This window comes from Phlebotomus papatasi, chromosome 2 (genome assembly GCF_024763615.1).
Source record: "Phlebotomus papatasi isolate M1 chromosome 2, Ppap_2.1, whole genome shotgun sequence".
Lineage (NCBI taxonomy): Eukaryota > Metazoa > Arthropoda > Insecta > Diptera > Psychodidae > Phlebotomus > Phlebotomus papatasi.
The window spans coordinates 98817986-98834340 of NC_077223.1; the positions used below are offsets into that span (position 1 = coordinate 98817986).

Consider the following 16355-nt stretch of genomic DNA (forward strand, 5'->3'; position numbering starts at 1 on the left):
TGCCAATAGTCTTCAGTGCCTCTATGCAAAAACATATGGAAAAATGAAATGTCAAGAGGCCCCTGGGATTATTCCCTCTAGTATTAAATTTTCTTCCAGTTGACCTAAACCAATTGTTGCATATCATTTCTTTTAAGATTTTCAAAGCGTGTTCAAGTCAAAATTTTGTCCCAAGAATGATTTTTTTTACCTTGAAGGAAAGTTTCTATTTCAGGATTTTCTTAGTTTAGCTACGAATTACACTCAACAAAAATTAATCCTTTGAATATTTTTTTATCAGGTGAGATATACGAGCAGTACATTTCCCAGTAGAGTTTTATGATGTCGTTCCAGTGAGCTACACATAGGGTGGCGGCATTACTTATGCCCTTTATCTTTACTTATGGCCTCCTCAAAAAAACACTACAATGGCACAAAATGATTTCGAAAAACCCAAAAATTAAAAATATTTTATGTCTTATAACAACAAATCACAATATTTTGGTTTTTGGAATCATTTTCTAACAAAAATTGCGATAAGGCCATATGTAAAGACAGGCCACAAGTAATGCCACCACCCTATAGTCTGCTATTTTGTTACGTTTTATCATACATTTCTTTTTAAAAGATTTTAAGTATAAATATTTACAAAAAATGCATGGTATGTGGATTTCTTCTCATCAAAACAAATATAGCAAGTAATAGTCAATTTTTGATTTCCTATAATTAGGGATACCCCCTTAATTAACTCTTTAAGGATGATTGGAACACCGGTGTCCCATAAAGAAAATAATTTTTCGTGACTACCTAAAGTTATTTTTTTCTTATGTCTGTACATAATTGTAAAGTAGGAGATTCAAGGCATCTAGAATATTTTTTGCAAGTCTCTAGCTATTTGCTATGTAGTACAAATTTAAGCTGAAAAATGGCGAATTTTTAAATTCTCAAATTCATAATTGATTTTATTTCCATTTTATACTTCCAATTTTTTTTTTTTAAGAAAAACACTTTTAGCAATAAAAATTATAATACTCACACGTAATATTTTTTATTAAAGCGAAAAATATTATTCATTGGTATTGTCAGAACAATTACTTAAATATTTGGGTTATTTTTTTCCCTATCGCTCATAAATGTAAAAAATACACCGAATCAGACTCTGTTAGATTTTCAGATGTAAGACTTATCATTGATTATGTTTCTCAGTTTAATTTCCATTGTTGATTTTCAGTCCGTAAAAAGTGTCTCGTCGTTAAAGGGTTAAGCCTCATAAGAGCTTATAAGTTTCCGAAATAAAACTTTTCTACCATAGAATTTAATGTCGATGTGTTGTGATTTTGACATTCTTTATGGTGAAGCGACTTTTCGGGGAACATTTGGCATGACTATACTGCTCTATTTTTGAATTCTGACTAAACCCTCATGGAGAAACCATGTTGCTGCTCCTGATACTTCTCAAAAAATTATTTATAAACTGTGAATATGCATTAAAAATTCACCAAAATATGCAAAAGAGAATATTGAAGGAGGGAGAAATGTAAAAAAAAGGCATCTCAAATATGGAAATAAAATAACGGCCAAAATTGATGTTAGAATAAAATATTTCGTGCACCAAATTATTCAAACAATTTATTATGCTGTATATTCCTCTCTTTTGGCGTACAAGAAAATTTTCCACCTCTAATCCCTTTCTTCCTCTCCATTTGAAGCTCCTTCACCGTGAAAACTTTACCCACTCCCATGGCTCATGAGCCCTGGTATATACCGCGTGTTTTCGTGATAGTGGAAAATTGTGTGCGGGATGGTGGAGAGAAAGGAGAGCCTCCATACGCCTTTCCTGGTGAATATTTCCGAAAAAGATATGAAAACATTTGTATATTTTGCATGTGAGAAGTGTTTTATGCGGGGTTTTATGACCCTCGGAAACACCATGGCACATAGCGTCAATGCTGTATAAATGGGCGATATACCGAATCCTGAGAGAGGGAGTGAGGAACGGTGGGCTAGAGGTTTCCCGGGAAGTAAGGGAAGTAGGGGCGAGGGGGGTGGTGAAGTGAGTAGAAGACTTAAAAGTATGTTAAGTGGAAAAATCGATGCAAGTATCTCACACTTCATCGCCACTTTGTACATGTTTCGGCTTCATGTTCCTCCCACCCTGCTCAATACTCAGCGGATGAGACCTCTCGTCTAACCAGTTGTATGGCCTTTTTTTTGGCACTCGAGACACAAGGGTTTGAAAATGATATTCCTAACCGTTATGGTGGCTCAGGAAGAGGGTGGATCTCAGGGAAAAGAAATTGCCAGCTAATAAAAGCTTTCCACTTACCGGCTAGTCGACCGTATCGCTGAAACATTCGTTCAACGTCCGTTTTGGAGCACTGAAATGTGTTGAGATTCCCAACAAAAATCCGAGAATTCACCGCCTGGGGATCCTGGGAGTTGGTCTGGTTAGACAGTTTGGACATCTTCATCTTGACTTTGGGGTTCTGCAATGAAGAAACCACAGACATGGTTAATTGTGTGGCAATTTAATTCACATTATTTATGAGCCATTTTATGATACATGGCATTTAATGAGAATCCTCCCACAATCATTCATTGGGAGACTTTAATACTATTTAATGCTCCAGTGTCTGGAAGCCTCATTTCATTTGCTAACAATTTAAACCAGGCGTTAAGTTTTGTTGTGATGAACAACATTATTTTAGGTTTGTTTCAGCATTTGGAATATTATTACTCATCGTAGATTAGATATGATATTTTATACCATTTCTTCATGTTTCTGCACTCGGATTTCGATAAATTTTACCTCTTGTAAGATATTTAAAGAATTTTCAAGGAAAACGTGAAAAATCTGCAAATATGTTACTCTAATAGGGATTCCCTTCCACATAAGAGTTCATGGAGTGTCTCTCGAGTGACATTCTTATACTACTAAGGGGAAAATCATTTGATTTCCTGGAAAGACTTATGCGAGGACTTTATTGGGCACATTGGATAATTAAATCAGGTCCATTTGAAGAATATAGTCTCTTCATCCCTCACGTGATTTCATAGTATATGAGTCCCAAGTGACTCAAATAGGAGATTCTCTGATGGAAATCCCTAATGTGGGTGGGTTTGTGAGCACAGGCCCGGAAAGTGATGCATTCCAATGTACAATTTCCCTCTGCCTGATGCCACCATACGGACATAAGCAGCGGGTATTCCACATGAGATTGGGAAGCTCTATGAAACTGGGATGAAGTAAATATGAGCCCATAAACGTGACATGTCTCACGGCAATGACGAGGAATTAATTACCCGAGACTATTCCCTCTTGCAAGCCCAGGCTGCCGAATCAACCCTGTCTGCGTCTACTCCCAGTTTGCCCAAGTGTGGGTTTCGGCCCATTTTGGATGATGTCACTGTCACGGATTATTATGTATAAATGTCTCTCTCATATTTTGTCATGCCCCTTGACAAATATCGCAGATCACCAGACTTATAACGCATTCTCATACTCAACACTGGCAAGAGTGGAATTTACCACCACAAATGACTTTCCACTGGAGGGCTGTTTGTCTTTTCGTAATTCCTAGTAATACTTTGAGGATAAGGACCTTTCACCCTGGTCCGTCTCTCAGACTAAGCTGTGCATAGGGATAAGTTAATAGGCTTCATGAAACATCTTGTCTGCAAAGAGCTTTATGGAAAATTTTCTACCACAGAGCAGAAAAATTGGAAAAATAAAGAAAATATTACAGTAAAAAGGGTAAAAAGGTTCGGAATTGCAAGACAGTTTAAAAGATGTATATTTTTCCATTAAAATTAATTCTGATAACTTTACCTTCGAATTAAAACAACAATTACCTTCCCGAAATTAGAAATATTTTTCAAAATGTGACGGTAAAAGGGCACAAAATAGATTTAACGTTCATATTTTTGTGAAACAAGGGACTAACTCAAGCATATTGATCCCTTGCCATTCTTATTCCAGCATCATTTTGATTTACAAAGAGTCAAATCAGAAAATAAACATATTTTGAAATGTAAAAATATGAAAGATCGATGTATGTGCACAGACTAATAGAAAAGAAATAAGTTGTTCTCGTTCAGACATTAAATTGTTATTTCCCAAAATGAGTTGGCTCCTTGTAGTTTCCAAGGAGCGATTTGAACAACATGCCATTTTTTATGATTTTTAATATTTGGTGAATAGCATTTTCCTTTTAAATATTTCTTTTTCTTGGAATACATTTCCACTAAAACTATTCAATTTTGAATTAGGGTATTTCGAAAATTGAGTAAGATTTTAAGATTTTGCCAAGGGTCAGTCTCCATTACGGATTACCGATGCATCCAGGCCACAATTGGGACCCTTATGCTTCTCCACTCTTATTCTATCTTATCCCCCGATACGGGTAGCCACTCCATATCACAGCTCTGGTGGGCAAACAGTGCCGCTACTATATCACAGCATCCCTTCTCGGTCTGTGTTTGGATCAGTGACAGTGAATATTTGTGTCGACTGAAGTACCACTTTCACATCGAAACTCGTTCTCGTATCAGCCTCTAATTTTTGGGCGGTTCACTTTTTTGCCAATATGCACCATTGGCATTACTATTCCATTCATTCACTGGACGAATTCAAAGCCGATATGGCGTGAGAAATCTTTTTCTGTTGCTGCTCAGCTTTGAACCCGAGACCTCACAGTCATAGAGTCACTACTCTATCCACTGATCCACTTGAGGCTCTATTGAGTAAATTCGAACGGTTCCGAGTTTGAATTAAATTTCTAATCGATCCGGTACACGTTTAAGAAAATTTCATGAAATCAAAATGCACATCCCTCTATTTCTCAAATGTTTTGCATATATTTATTCCATTCTTTAGCACTTAAAATTGGGATTAACTAAATTGAATTTGATATGACGTTAAAGCAATGAAGAATAGGACGACCGAGTGCGATAGGCAAGTACGATATGTTGGGAAAAGAAAGTGATAGTGAATTTTGATTTCACGAAATTTTCCTAATCTAAAAGGTGTGCCGCGCCGGATGCGTCACTTTCTAAACTCGAACACTATTTTCAAAAAATAACGGAATTTAAGTGGGATTAAATTGTACTTTTAATTATGTTCATGTAACTTTTTCCACAAACTTTTCAGGCAATAATTACACGATTAATGTGTCTAATATTAAGAAGCAGCAGGGAAATATGATTCTCATTTGTCCCACAACAAGAATTTTTTACAAAATATTTCACTTTTGATATTTTGAGTTTAACTGTGTCGTTAGAATTTAAAAGATTCCGATTTGAGAGACTCTAGTGTATACTTAAAATTATTTCATTGATACTTTTGTACAATGTTTCCGAGAAATTGATTGAAATGGTTCCAGAAAAACAAGGGACCTTAAAAAACTTGTACCATATTTTGTACAAGTGTAACGATCCTATTAAAATAAGTTGTCCGATATATTATCTAAAAAATGACAAACTACCAATGGGTGAAACGCAGATTTGAAAAAAAACTCTAAAACAGGTGATAACTAGGGTAAAGTGATTTAAGTTGGACAGTGTTACAAGTTGGACAATTCTCCGATAGAAGTTGGACACGACTTTTTTCTTAATAAATACAGTACAAAATTTGTTTTTAAGCACAAGGAACCAAATTATAAAACTAAAGCATTAAAAATATACAAATAAAAGTGAAGTACTAAATTTATCAAGAAAAAAGTCCTGTGCAAATTGTACCATTGCATTGTCCAACTTGTACCACTTTACCCTATTAATGCTGACACTGCTTCTGAAACTCCTTACTAGTCATTGACACTGATTACATGGACCCTAAACCTAAATTTCCGAAATACATCGCATTTTATTTTATTTTTTGGACAACGTTGAAAACCGAAAACTTAAAATGATTTATACTTCTTGACAGGGGGCTTTAAATTGAATTTAAAGGCTTCAAACAAAACTTATAATAATTTTGTAACATAAAATTTTTATATATGCAACGTCTTTCGAAATACTACTCATTTGTCTAATAAATTAGTTTTATACATAGGGGGAAGTGGGGCACTTTGAAATTGGGATTTATCTCCTATGTTTAAATGGAACTGAGCCATATCATAATGTAATTTAGCTTTTCAATCAGTTTGTGCAGCTAAATTATATTACAATAAGGCTGAATTTTAATTAAAAATAGGTAAAAAATCCCAATTTCAAAGGTGCTCCCCTTCCCCCTATTACCATGCGGGAAAAATCTGATAAGGATTGATTTTTATTTTTATTTTTATTTTTATAAAGAAAAACAGAAAATAATGTTTTGTTAGTTAAAGCTGATTAGCTGATGTAAAAGATTGAAGTATCTGAAAGAGCGTAATTTGTATATTGAATAATGTACAAAAACGGTCATAAAAAGGTTCGGCACGGTAAAATAAAAAAAAAATTAAATAATGTATTTTTCAGTAAATGGTTTACAAAATTTATATGTATTATTTATTTATTTATTTATTTATAAATTCATGTCCCTGTACAATTTTTAAGTACAAAATGGGGCTTAATGAAAATGTATGCTTTGAGATTTTTACCATCAAAAGGTGAAAAATCGGTAGGGGAAAGTGCTCTCCCTTCGAACGTTCATGCCTTCGAATAATGTGATTTTTTTTTTATTTTTCCTAAGATACTTATACATTTCTATTAAATATTAATTAACTTATTATCAATTATTAATAGTTATGTGATAATTAAGTGTAAGTCTCTTAGAAGAAATAAAAGAAAATGCATTATTCGAAGGCATGAACGTTCGAAAGGAGAGTACTTTCCCCTAAATGTTCATTTATTATTTCGTGGTTCTGTTTTCCAATAGATTTAACTTTTGACAAATTTTTCATCGTAAGATTTCTCCAAGTTCATAATAATCTTATGCATCCTTTTCCTTGTGCAATATTCACCTAAAACACCATCTTAATCTCCACATAAGGTGTTCGTCGGTTTGAGAAAAACTTTTTGGAACTGTGGGTGGATTATGCACTAATTCGCGGAATATACTGGTGAAAATTGAATAACAGTTTCGCGCACGGGAACTTTATTATTTCATCTATTGTCAGGGATTTCCATATTGTGAAAAGGAAGAAAAGCGACGGGATATTACAATTCAACTGTACAAAAGTTGAAAATGTATATTTTGTAAAATCTTTCCAACTCACTCAATTTGCCTCCCCTTGAATTCTACTCTCTCATCAACTAACAACACTAAAGATAATTTCTCACCCTACGTGTTAACAAAGTTTATACAATTTAATAGTGTTAATGCCAGTAGAATGGTTGGTATGCAGATTTATGACTATTCCTTGTGTATATAGTTTGATGGTGAATTGTGTTGCGAAACTTGTGGAGTTTAAAGTTAACAAAACACAATGATGAGGATGTTTGAATGCGGACTTTTTCACACCAATATCCATGGACAAAAAGTACTTTGTTGGAAAGAAGAGCTATGGGCTAAAGACTGGCGAAGCACCATGAAAGAGGTTTATCTACAGGCTCTTTTTGGTGTTTTTTTTTTGTTCCTTCCGACTCACACAATTCAAAGTTAAACTCTTGGAAATTGGAAATAACAATAAAATTGTTCTTTACAGTTTACTGTGCATTCTGCAAGAGTTTAAATTCAAGAAGTCGCGTAGTAATGCAAAAGGTACTTAGAGTAATGTTGGTGAGTTGAATTTATATATTTGCTTTGTACAGGTAGATACCCAAGAAACATTTTCTCTTCTCTATTTACTTTCCGTCTTTTGGAATACGAAAGTTTTAGTTACACTGCACTACAGTTAAGTGAAGTAATGGCCAAATAAGGACACCAGAGCCTTATTTAAACATTATATTCCCAAATTGTTGTTATAAACATTTTAAAGGCCAATTATAAAGTTTTTTCTTTAAAAGACCCAGTTTTCTTTTTGTGTATAGACTATAGAGTTTATAGAATCATTTATTGTAGCAAATTAGCTTGATTATGTTAAGAAATTAGCAAAAATGAAAATCGTTTTGAAAATGAAAAATTAAGAACTCATTGCTTTTCAAAATCAGATTTTTAATGACCAAAATTTCTTAATTTTCTTCCCCTTTAACAAAATTGTTCTACCGTTACTTGTACAATATTTGCTCAATTTTGAGTATACTAAAATTAATACTTTCTAATTGATTTTAAAACTTAGCGCAAAGAAAACGAAATTTTAGTTTAATAATAATAGTAGCAAAGAAGGTGTAGTTACTCTACTAATGTAACTCCATTCGTTAATTTACGTTATTAATTAAGTTAATTACTAATTCGAGTTCTTAAATATTGTATTGTAGTATTTTCAATCAGTATCTTTTTTTAAAGTTTTTCTTAATTGCTTCGGCACACCGCTTTAGTTCAGGAAAACTTCATGAAATCAAAATTCACATCCCTTTCTATCTCACATATTTTGCATATAGCTAGCTCATTCTTTCACACTCCAAATTCAACTAAGTTAAATTGAATTTGTTGATGTTTGAAAGAAGAAGAGTGAGAAGGAATGGGAAAGACGTACACTGAGAAAAAACGTGGGTGCGATTAACTTTTTTTCCTCATAACTTTAACACTTTTTAGGTGTAAAAATATATCAACATTTTTAATGTTCATTTTACACCTTTTTAAGGGTAGAAATAACATGAAAAAGGGTAACTTCAACCCCTAATACACCTAAAAAGCATAATATTTACACCGATTTCAGATCAATTGTGCAGGGTAAAATCAACATTTCCGGAATGTTATTTTAACTTTTTCGGATTTCTCTCACGTGTATGCAAAGCATATGAGAAAGACAGGGATTTGAACTTTGACTTCATGACATTTTCCTGATCTAAAAGGTTTGCCTGAGGGAGAAAGAATTTAGGTAACTTTCCTTGTCTTTAATTTTATTTTATGCAGGATGATTTGTTTGAAAGTTCACTATTTTGCATTTTTTTTCTCGTAGAACTTAAGGATGGTTTTTACCGATCCGATCTACCATTTGTAATGTGTGAAAACCGTTCTTAAACATTAGAATTAAAGAAAAGCTTAGGAACAGGAGGGTGTCAAAGTTATCCGCAGGGGATAAAGTCACCTGCTCTTATACCCTCGACACACTTACGAATTAAGCCGAGAGACAACTTAGTGGAAAATGATGGAAATGCACTTTAACCAATATTTCTAATATAATTACTCAAAGCCGTCTCTCGGCTAATCCTCAGGTCTGTCAAGGCCCTTACGGTATGTTGCGTTATTTATTTATAAATTTATGAACGGTAACAGATATCGACTACCAAACTACCACCAAAGTGATTGTGGATCTAAATTAAATAATTGTAAGAACCATTTTCATTGCGAAATTGGCGAAAAAGTCGTATAACAATCTAGACCCACAGCTGAAAGTAGCCCCACCTCCCCCTAGATACCTATAACCGGAACATATTTGAATATCGAATTTTCGAAGATCAAAATTAGAACACTTTGGAGAGCTTATTGTTTTTTTTACCGATTTGCTTAAATTTGGATTTTTTGAAAGGTCTTGAAATTAAAAACCAGCTGCATCGGACTTACTCGGTATAATGAATCGGTAAAGTGCACGTACTTGATGAATTCGTTTAGAATATTTTTCAAAAATATTTTTTTTTATTCGGAAGTTTGTGACACAGCTAGAGGCAGGGCTAGAGGCCAAACGGTAAGAGCCATATCGACTTCCGGTCTTCGATAATCCCAACATTATCTAGGACGTTTTCTTTCATTTCGCCTCGCCCTCTTCCTTCCGCACCATAAACCATGTTTTTATGATTTATTTCGTAAACGCTCCTAGATTTTTTCCATTTTCGAGTACATTTTGGAGAAAGTCAAAGTGAATACTCTAAGTCAAAGTGAAAGGCCGAAAAACATTTGAATATCAAATTTTTGAATATCAAAATTAAACGACTTTGGAGTGCCTATTTATCAAACCGATTTGCTTAAATTTGATTTTTGTTTTGAACGATTTTGAAATTTATAAACCGGCAACATTGGCCTTAATCCGTAATGAATCGGTAAAGTACCCGTGATTGATGTATCTTTCTCGATTTTACTTTTTACTTATTCGTATCGCTCCTTGGAAATTACAAGGGGCCAACTCAATCTGAGCCATTTTTCAGGAGACAGCATGAAAGATTTAACTTTGTATAAATAATTATCTCAATTAAGTATGTTAATAAAAACAATTTAATTATTTTCTATTTGTATGAGCATTATTATAAACATCGAAACATACATATTCTTACCTTTCAAAATATGTTTTTTTATGAGTTAGCTCTTTGTCATTCTAAATGATGCGCAAATTTTCATGAAATTAGAATGACAAGGGATCAACTTGCTTGAGTTAGTCCCTTGTTTCACAAAAATTTGAACGATAAATCTATTTTGTGCCTCTTGACTTCAAACAAAACCGCGCAAGCAATCATAAAGAGTAAAATTTTGAAAAACTTTTCTAATAACGAAATTTATTGACTCATATCATCTGAAATTTTATTAAATTCTCTGTCTGAGTGCATTAAAATCTCAAAATCGCCAAAAAGTGAGTTGGCCCTTTGTAATTTCCAAGGAGCGGTATGTTTGTTACAATTGCCAAAACATTCTAAAATGCATTCTTCTTAAGTGATTTTCTGTTTCAAAATTGTTTTCTTATTTATGAATTAATTTAGTCTATGGTAAACCGGTACACATCTAAGAAGCATGCGAGAAGATAATCCACGGACAGCTCTTTCTCGTGAGTTTTGCAATCTCTTTTTAATTGAAAGCTTCCAATTGGCAAAAAAACTAGTCATACCGGAAAAATCATCATGCGATGATATATGTGTTAAAACTTCGTAGATGCATGCTTTAGCGGGAAATGTCTAATTCACTCGCATTGATAATGCTAAAGTTCCATGAAAAGTGATTTCCACGTGGATAGAGCCCAAAGATTTCGTTTCTAAGCTCCCACAAAACCACATTAAAGTGATTTTGGGGTGGTAGCAGAAGAATATCCAAGAGATAGATTTTTTTTACTCGCTATTTTCTCAGTGGTGTAAAATTTCCCGCATTTTTTGCCTATCTCTTGCCAATTTTCGTCCCCAACACGCGTTCTCAGCGTGTGAAATATTATGGTGCATGAGAATGAAGCTGGAAAAAAGTACGTTGGTGCTTTGAGTGTCATGTATGAACAATAATTACATTCACCGAGCTTTCATGTGCTTTTTGTCGTCTCCGTATACAGCATGAGAATGACTCCAGCTGATTTATAGCACTTCCAATTCATCGCGTTTCTCACACTCGAGTTAACCATGGATTGGGGTTGGTATGGGGCTGCCTTGGTGGAACATGAGAGAATTTCTATTGACTTTTGAGCACACACCTGTTTAAACTCATTTCATTTTAAACCTGATTGTATTTAGACACGTTTCAACCACTGCCAGAAAAGCTCAGGGATATCTGCAAGCAGAAGTTCAAACAGAGAACTTCCACGTATTCTGGTTATTAAGTGAAGAAGGATTTTCTTTCCGTGTTTTCTCACAACTTTTAATCTCCTACATGGAGATTAGAATTAATCTGATTTTGCGGTTTTAATTGATTTAATCTGTTGCATTCACATACATGCACATTGAGAAATAAGCTTTGAAATTCAATAAAGGAAGTTATATACGGAAAAAAATGTAGTATTATGGACGAGTGCAGGCTTGCACAAAACTGGTAACATGACAAAATCCCAGTTTGTTTCACGAGATCTAAAAACAAAATGGAATAATTTAAGTTACACCAAAAGTATTTCGAAGAGCTAAAAAACTCACGAAATTCATTAATTTTTTTTTTAAATTTAGAATAAAGATCATATTTGAATTTTTAAATGTTTAATTCACTGCCGTTCTTTAAAACTAATGCAATTTACTCTACCTCTGTTCTTAAAGTAATTTTTTATAATATTTTCTAGTTTCTTGATCCTGGAGTTTTATTTGAACCCAAAATCGATAAATTCCAGAAATATACAGAATTTTAATATTTTAATTTTTAAACGTTATTCATTGATATATATCATCATCAGTAAATGTATCATTGCAATATTTAAGTCATAGTGTTTTTTGTGAAACTTTTTAAAGTCTTTTCACGCTAAGTTCACTTTCTACTTTATTATTAGTAGACAAAAATGAACGGATTAAAAATTAATATGCACTCGATTATCGAATTTGTTTATAAAGGTATTAATACTACCTGTTCAATAACAATTTATATTTCCATTGATTTAAAAAATATAAGCAAGAATCACAATATGATGTACATATAAAGATACTGTATCATAGAAGAATACAACTCAAAAAATGATGGCCATGAGTCGGAAAACACTTCAAACAAGTTTACACTTATGGCCATACCCAACTTCGGCAAGTTTTTTTTTTGAACTAAGGAAAACTGGGGGCACTCAATGGGTCAAGTAGTAGAGCACTCGCTCTATGATGCAAGTGTCCCGGGCTCAAATCCCCTTTAGGTCACCAGGAATTTTTTTGGCGTTAACGGTGTTCGGATTGCATCCAGTTAGCTTCTTCACTACACTTGATTCCTAGGGCATGGGACTGACAACTGACAACCTCATCCCATACAAGAAAAAATAATAATGCATGTCTAGAAATCCCCTTGCGGGAAGGCCTGGTTCCTTCATGGAATGTTGTGCCAGCATTATTATTATTATTATAAGGAAAACTGGATATTAAAACATACTTATGTAAGAGTCCCGATAAAAATCCAGAAAACCAAAGTCGAAAGCCAACTTTATTTGTATTGCAATGTAATCTTTACAACCTGCTCGTGTTGAAAGAATCTAGTGATCGTAGATCGCCCAGGAACGCCTTTTTTGCCAGGAATTTCGGAGTTTTTGGACAGAAGTGGTGCATTTTATTACATTTTCTCATATGTAAAAATCTCTTTTTCTAGCACCGACCGGGCGGGACTCGATCTTACAACTTTGTGAGTCAAGTCGGCGATCTATCCGCCCAAGACCCAACAGCCTTGCTCAAGATCCCCGAAATACGACTGATTTATATTGTTACTGACAAGGGTTTATGGTTATTTTAGGTTTCGTCTAGGCGTTTCTTGGACAATTACAACAACGGTTCCTTCAAGTGAGTTACCCCTTGTTTTGAGAGAAATACATAAATTTTACGCAACAAATTCTAGAAAATGTCATTAAATTTATTAATATTTCATTCAATATAATTATCGGTCTCTTCATCTAACCATTTGTATTAAAACTTTCATTATTCAAATCCAATATCAAAGAAAATCAGATAGCCGACGAAGTACAGATAATTGCATTAGTTTTAAATAAAATTTTTCGATAAGGATTGATTTTCTTCAAGATAAATATAACATGTCTATATACTAAATTATTATTATTGTAAACCATTCATTTATTTGTGGATTCTAGCGTTAAGTTCAATTTGAATTTTATTAAAATATCTTTCAATTTCAAAATTAATTAATTTAATGAAATACATACTTGAAGAAAATAAAATTATGATCGTCTGTAGTGGAAACTTTTATAATTTCATCAAGATGATGACAATAAAATGTACTATAATTTAACTAAAATACATTTTAATTTCTTTTTAGACATTTTATGCTGAGCACCTTTCGCTAGCGCAAAAAGAGCTGTTTTTTTTCCAAAGAAAAAGCTCCAAATATGAAAAATTTATACACTTCACCACTACAAGTCGACGGTAAAGTGGTAAGGCTCCAAAAGCTCTGTAGAGCGAATAATAGAGTGAGTGGAGGAGTGACAAAGAGGACGCAAATGCAGAGCTTTTTTTTGCTCTATCATATATAGTTAAAAGAGAAATTCCACTAGAGGTACGTGCCTTCGCTCTCATGTAATATTCTGATACATTCAATGGTGGAAAAGCACTCGTTTGTGATGTTAAAAGTAAATAATACACTTTTTGGAATTTCATAGCTCGTCCCCGGCAACAAGCGTTTCTTTCGCCTTGGAAACTGCACAACAAATTGTGTGAGATTTTGCTCTTTTCTCCATAGCCTTCATTTATTGCATATTCCTTTTCCCATTTTCCTGGGCCACGTCACTTTACTCAGCTGCTTGGTAAGCTTCCATTGAGAATTTTTCCATGTACATTTTTAAATGCTACATAATTTCTTTACCCATTATATTGGAAGAGGGATGGATGAGTGGTGGGTAGAAAAAAAAGTCAATTTCAAGTGAATTATAACAAAAAAAATGGAAAGTACAATAATACAGAAAAGTTTGTCTTTCTCAAGGAAAATCTTCAGCAAGTGAGCAATTGTTTGGGAATATTGAACACCATTCTATGTTCCGTTTTTTTTCTGAATCTGCAAAAGAAATTTGTTTGCAATTTCTATTAAATTGTTGCTCTATATACATGGACTAGACTTTTTGCACAACTTTTTTTTTTGTTGCAGGTCCAAAGTGCACGAGATGACTGTTCACCAAGTTGGAGACACACTCTCTCTAACTCCATAAATTTTAAACTTTAACACAGTCTGGATACTCTGTGACTTGATGTTTTATCCTATTTTACTAGTTTAGTATGAACTGTATGGAAAAACAGAGAGAGTGAATGAGCAGGAAGAACCGATGTAATTTTCTGGTGTTCTGATACATAGTTCGAAAGGTCATTGTATGTATATACATATAACAAATGCCCCTTTCACATCTTTTATTTCCCGTAGGAGACAAACAAGTTCAAAAGTTTATCGTTTGCTCCAAACTTAACTTATATGCCATAGCTTTTGCTATGTCTTCCTCAAAAACGTGTTCGAATTTGAAATATGTGGTAATTTTCTATATCCTGATCTTTTTTGTAACATTCAAGAGAAGGAATTGCTATTGAAACTGAATTTTTATGCAAAAGTAAAAAAAACAATATTATTTTGTTCAAACTCCATAGAGAGGACAATCTCTATGGAGTTTGATATCGGGAATTTGGGACCAAAACATAACAATAACAAATGAGTTATGAGCAACGTCCGTAACTCATTAGATAATTGACCTAGTCGACGGCTAAACCCACTAATTATATTCTTTTTTCAGAATTATTTTTTTTAATAAATCCTAATTTGGTTATTCCAAATTTAAGTATGTTCTTCCTACGTAGGGATTCTAAATAAAGGGGGTTTTTAAGATAACCAATAAACCGGATTTAGAGGACTACGAAACCGAATTCTCGGTTATGATCGACTTCAGAAGAAGATAATTTTTGGCAAATTCTGACGAATATGTCAAGGCTTAAAAATAAAAGTAATACGATTTTTCTGATGAAATATTCTAGCTATGATTTTACCCTTCACTCTATTGACTATTTACGTAACATTAAGCATATATGTAGAGTTTGCAAAATACAAGAATAACACAACAGTTAAAAGTACTCTTTCAAAAGAAGATATAAATAACAGGGAGCACAGTTAGCTGAAAAAGGTTTTCAGTATATATTTGCTGAATTAATCATCATTAAGATTCCCCAGAAAAGCTATGCAAACCATTGTTAGAAGGCGTCGACCTCGAGGCAGACCTAGGACAAGGTGGCTGAATCAAATTCAGAATCTTGCCTTGGAACGCCTTGGGATCGGACCCGAATATCTTCATGAAGTGGCGGAGGATCCACAAGCGTGGGCTGCTAATTTGGATGTCATGGGCCCGCGACCCCAATAGGGATAAGCGGTTGAAAATTAATGAAAAAAAATCATCAAAAATATGCTGACCTGTCAGCAGTTCTCGAACAAAAAGCGCTTACCAAATTTGTGGAAATGGCACTGTCTTGAAAGTGTCGTTTTATGGTTAGTAGAATTCAGATGAAAATGCATATGCTTTCAGCTGAATTGGAATCGGTTAGCATTTGGTGCTCGCTGGGTACGAAAATCGGAAATTTAAATATGTAGCGTAATTTAAATGAAAAATCTTTTGGAAAAAACAGGACATTTTAATATTTTTTTTCAAGAAAACCCTAAACTTATCTGCATTCCAGAAAACTTTGAAAAACTTAAAAAATGGAGTAAAATTCATTAATTTCAAAATCTCTAATGTACGCTACGACAACTGTTGATGAAAACGACGATATCACCATAATTATGTCTCTTAGTATTTTCTTAATGTAACATATTTTTTATATAATTACAATTAGGTTTTACTTAGTTTTTTTTACTGCTCGGACTCAAAGAGAAAGCAGTTATATAATCTTGTCACCGTTTTGGAGTTCAAACGGTAAGAGATACTGACTTCCAGTCTTCGACGACCCCCACCAAAAACATGTTTTTTGGTTTTCCTTAAAATTGGCCCAAGCTTTTCAATGATTTTCGGAAAATCCGGAATTTA

General features: G+C 33.6%; 1 protein-coding gene across 4 annotated transcripts in view; it reads right to left on the reverse strand.

Annotated features, from left to right (window-relative positions):
* Nucleotides 1-16355, reverse strand: part of LOC129800366 (uncharacterized) — a 96197-nt gene that overhangs the window by 51275 nt on the left and 28567 nt on the right. For all 4 annotated transcript variants that reach the window (XR_008751617.1, XR_008751618.1, XM_055844701.1 and 1 more), the window contains exon 3: nt 2306-2465. Coding sequence is in view for 2 of the 4 variants with exons in the window: in XM_055844701.1 (XP_055700676.1) it covers nt 2306-2450 (145 nt within the window). In the remaining 2 variants the exon portion in view is untranslated. The remainder of the gene's footprint in view (nt 1-2305; nt 2466-16355) is intronic.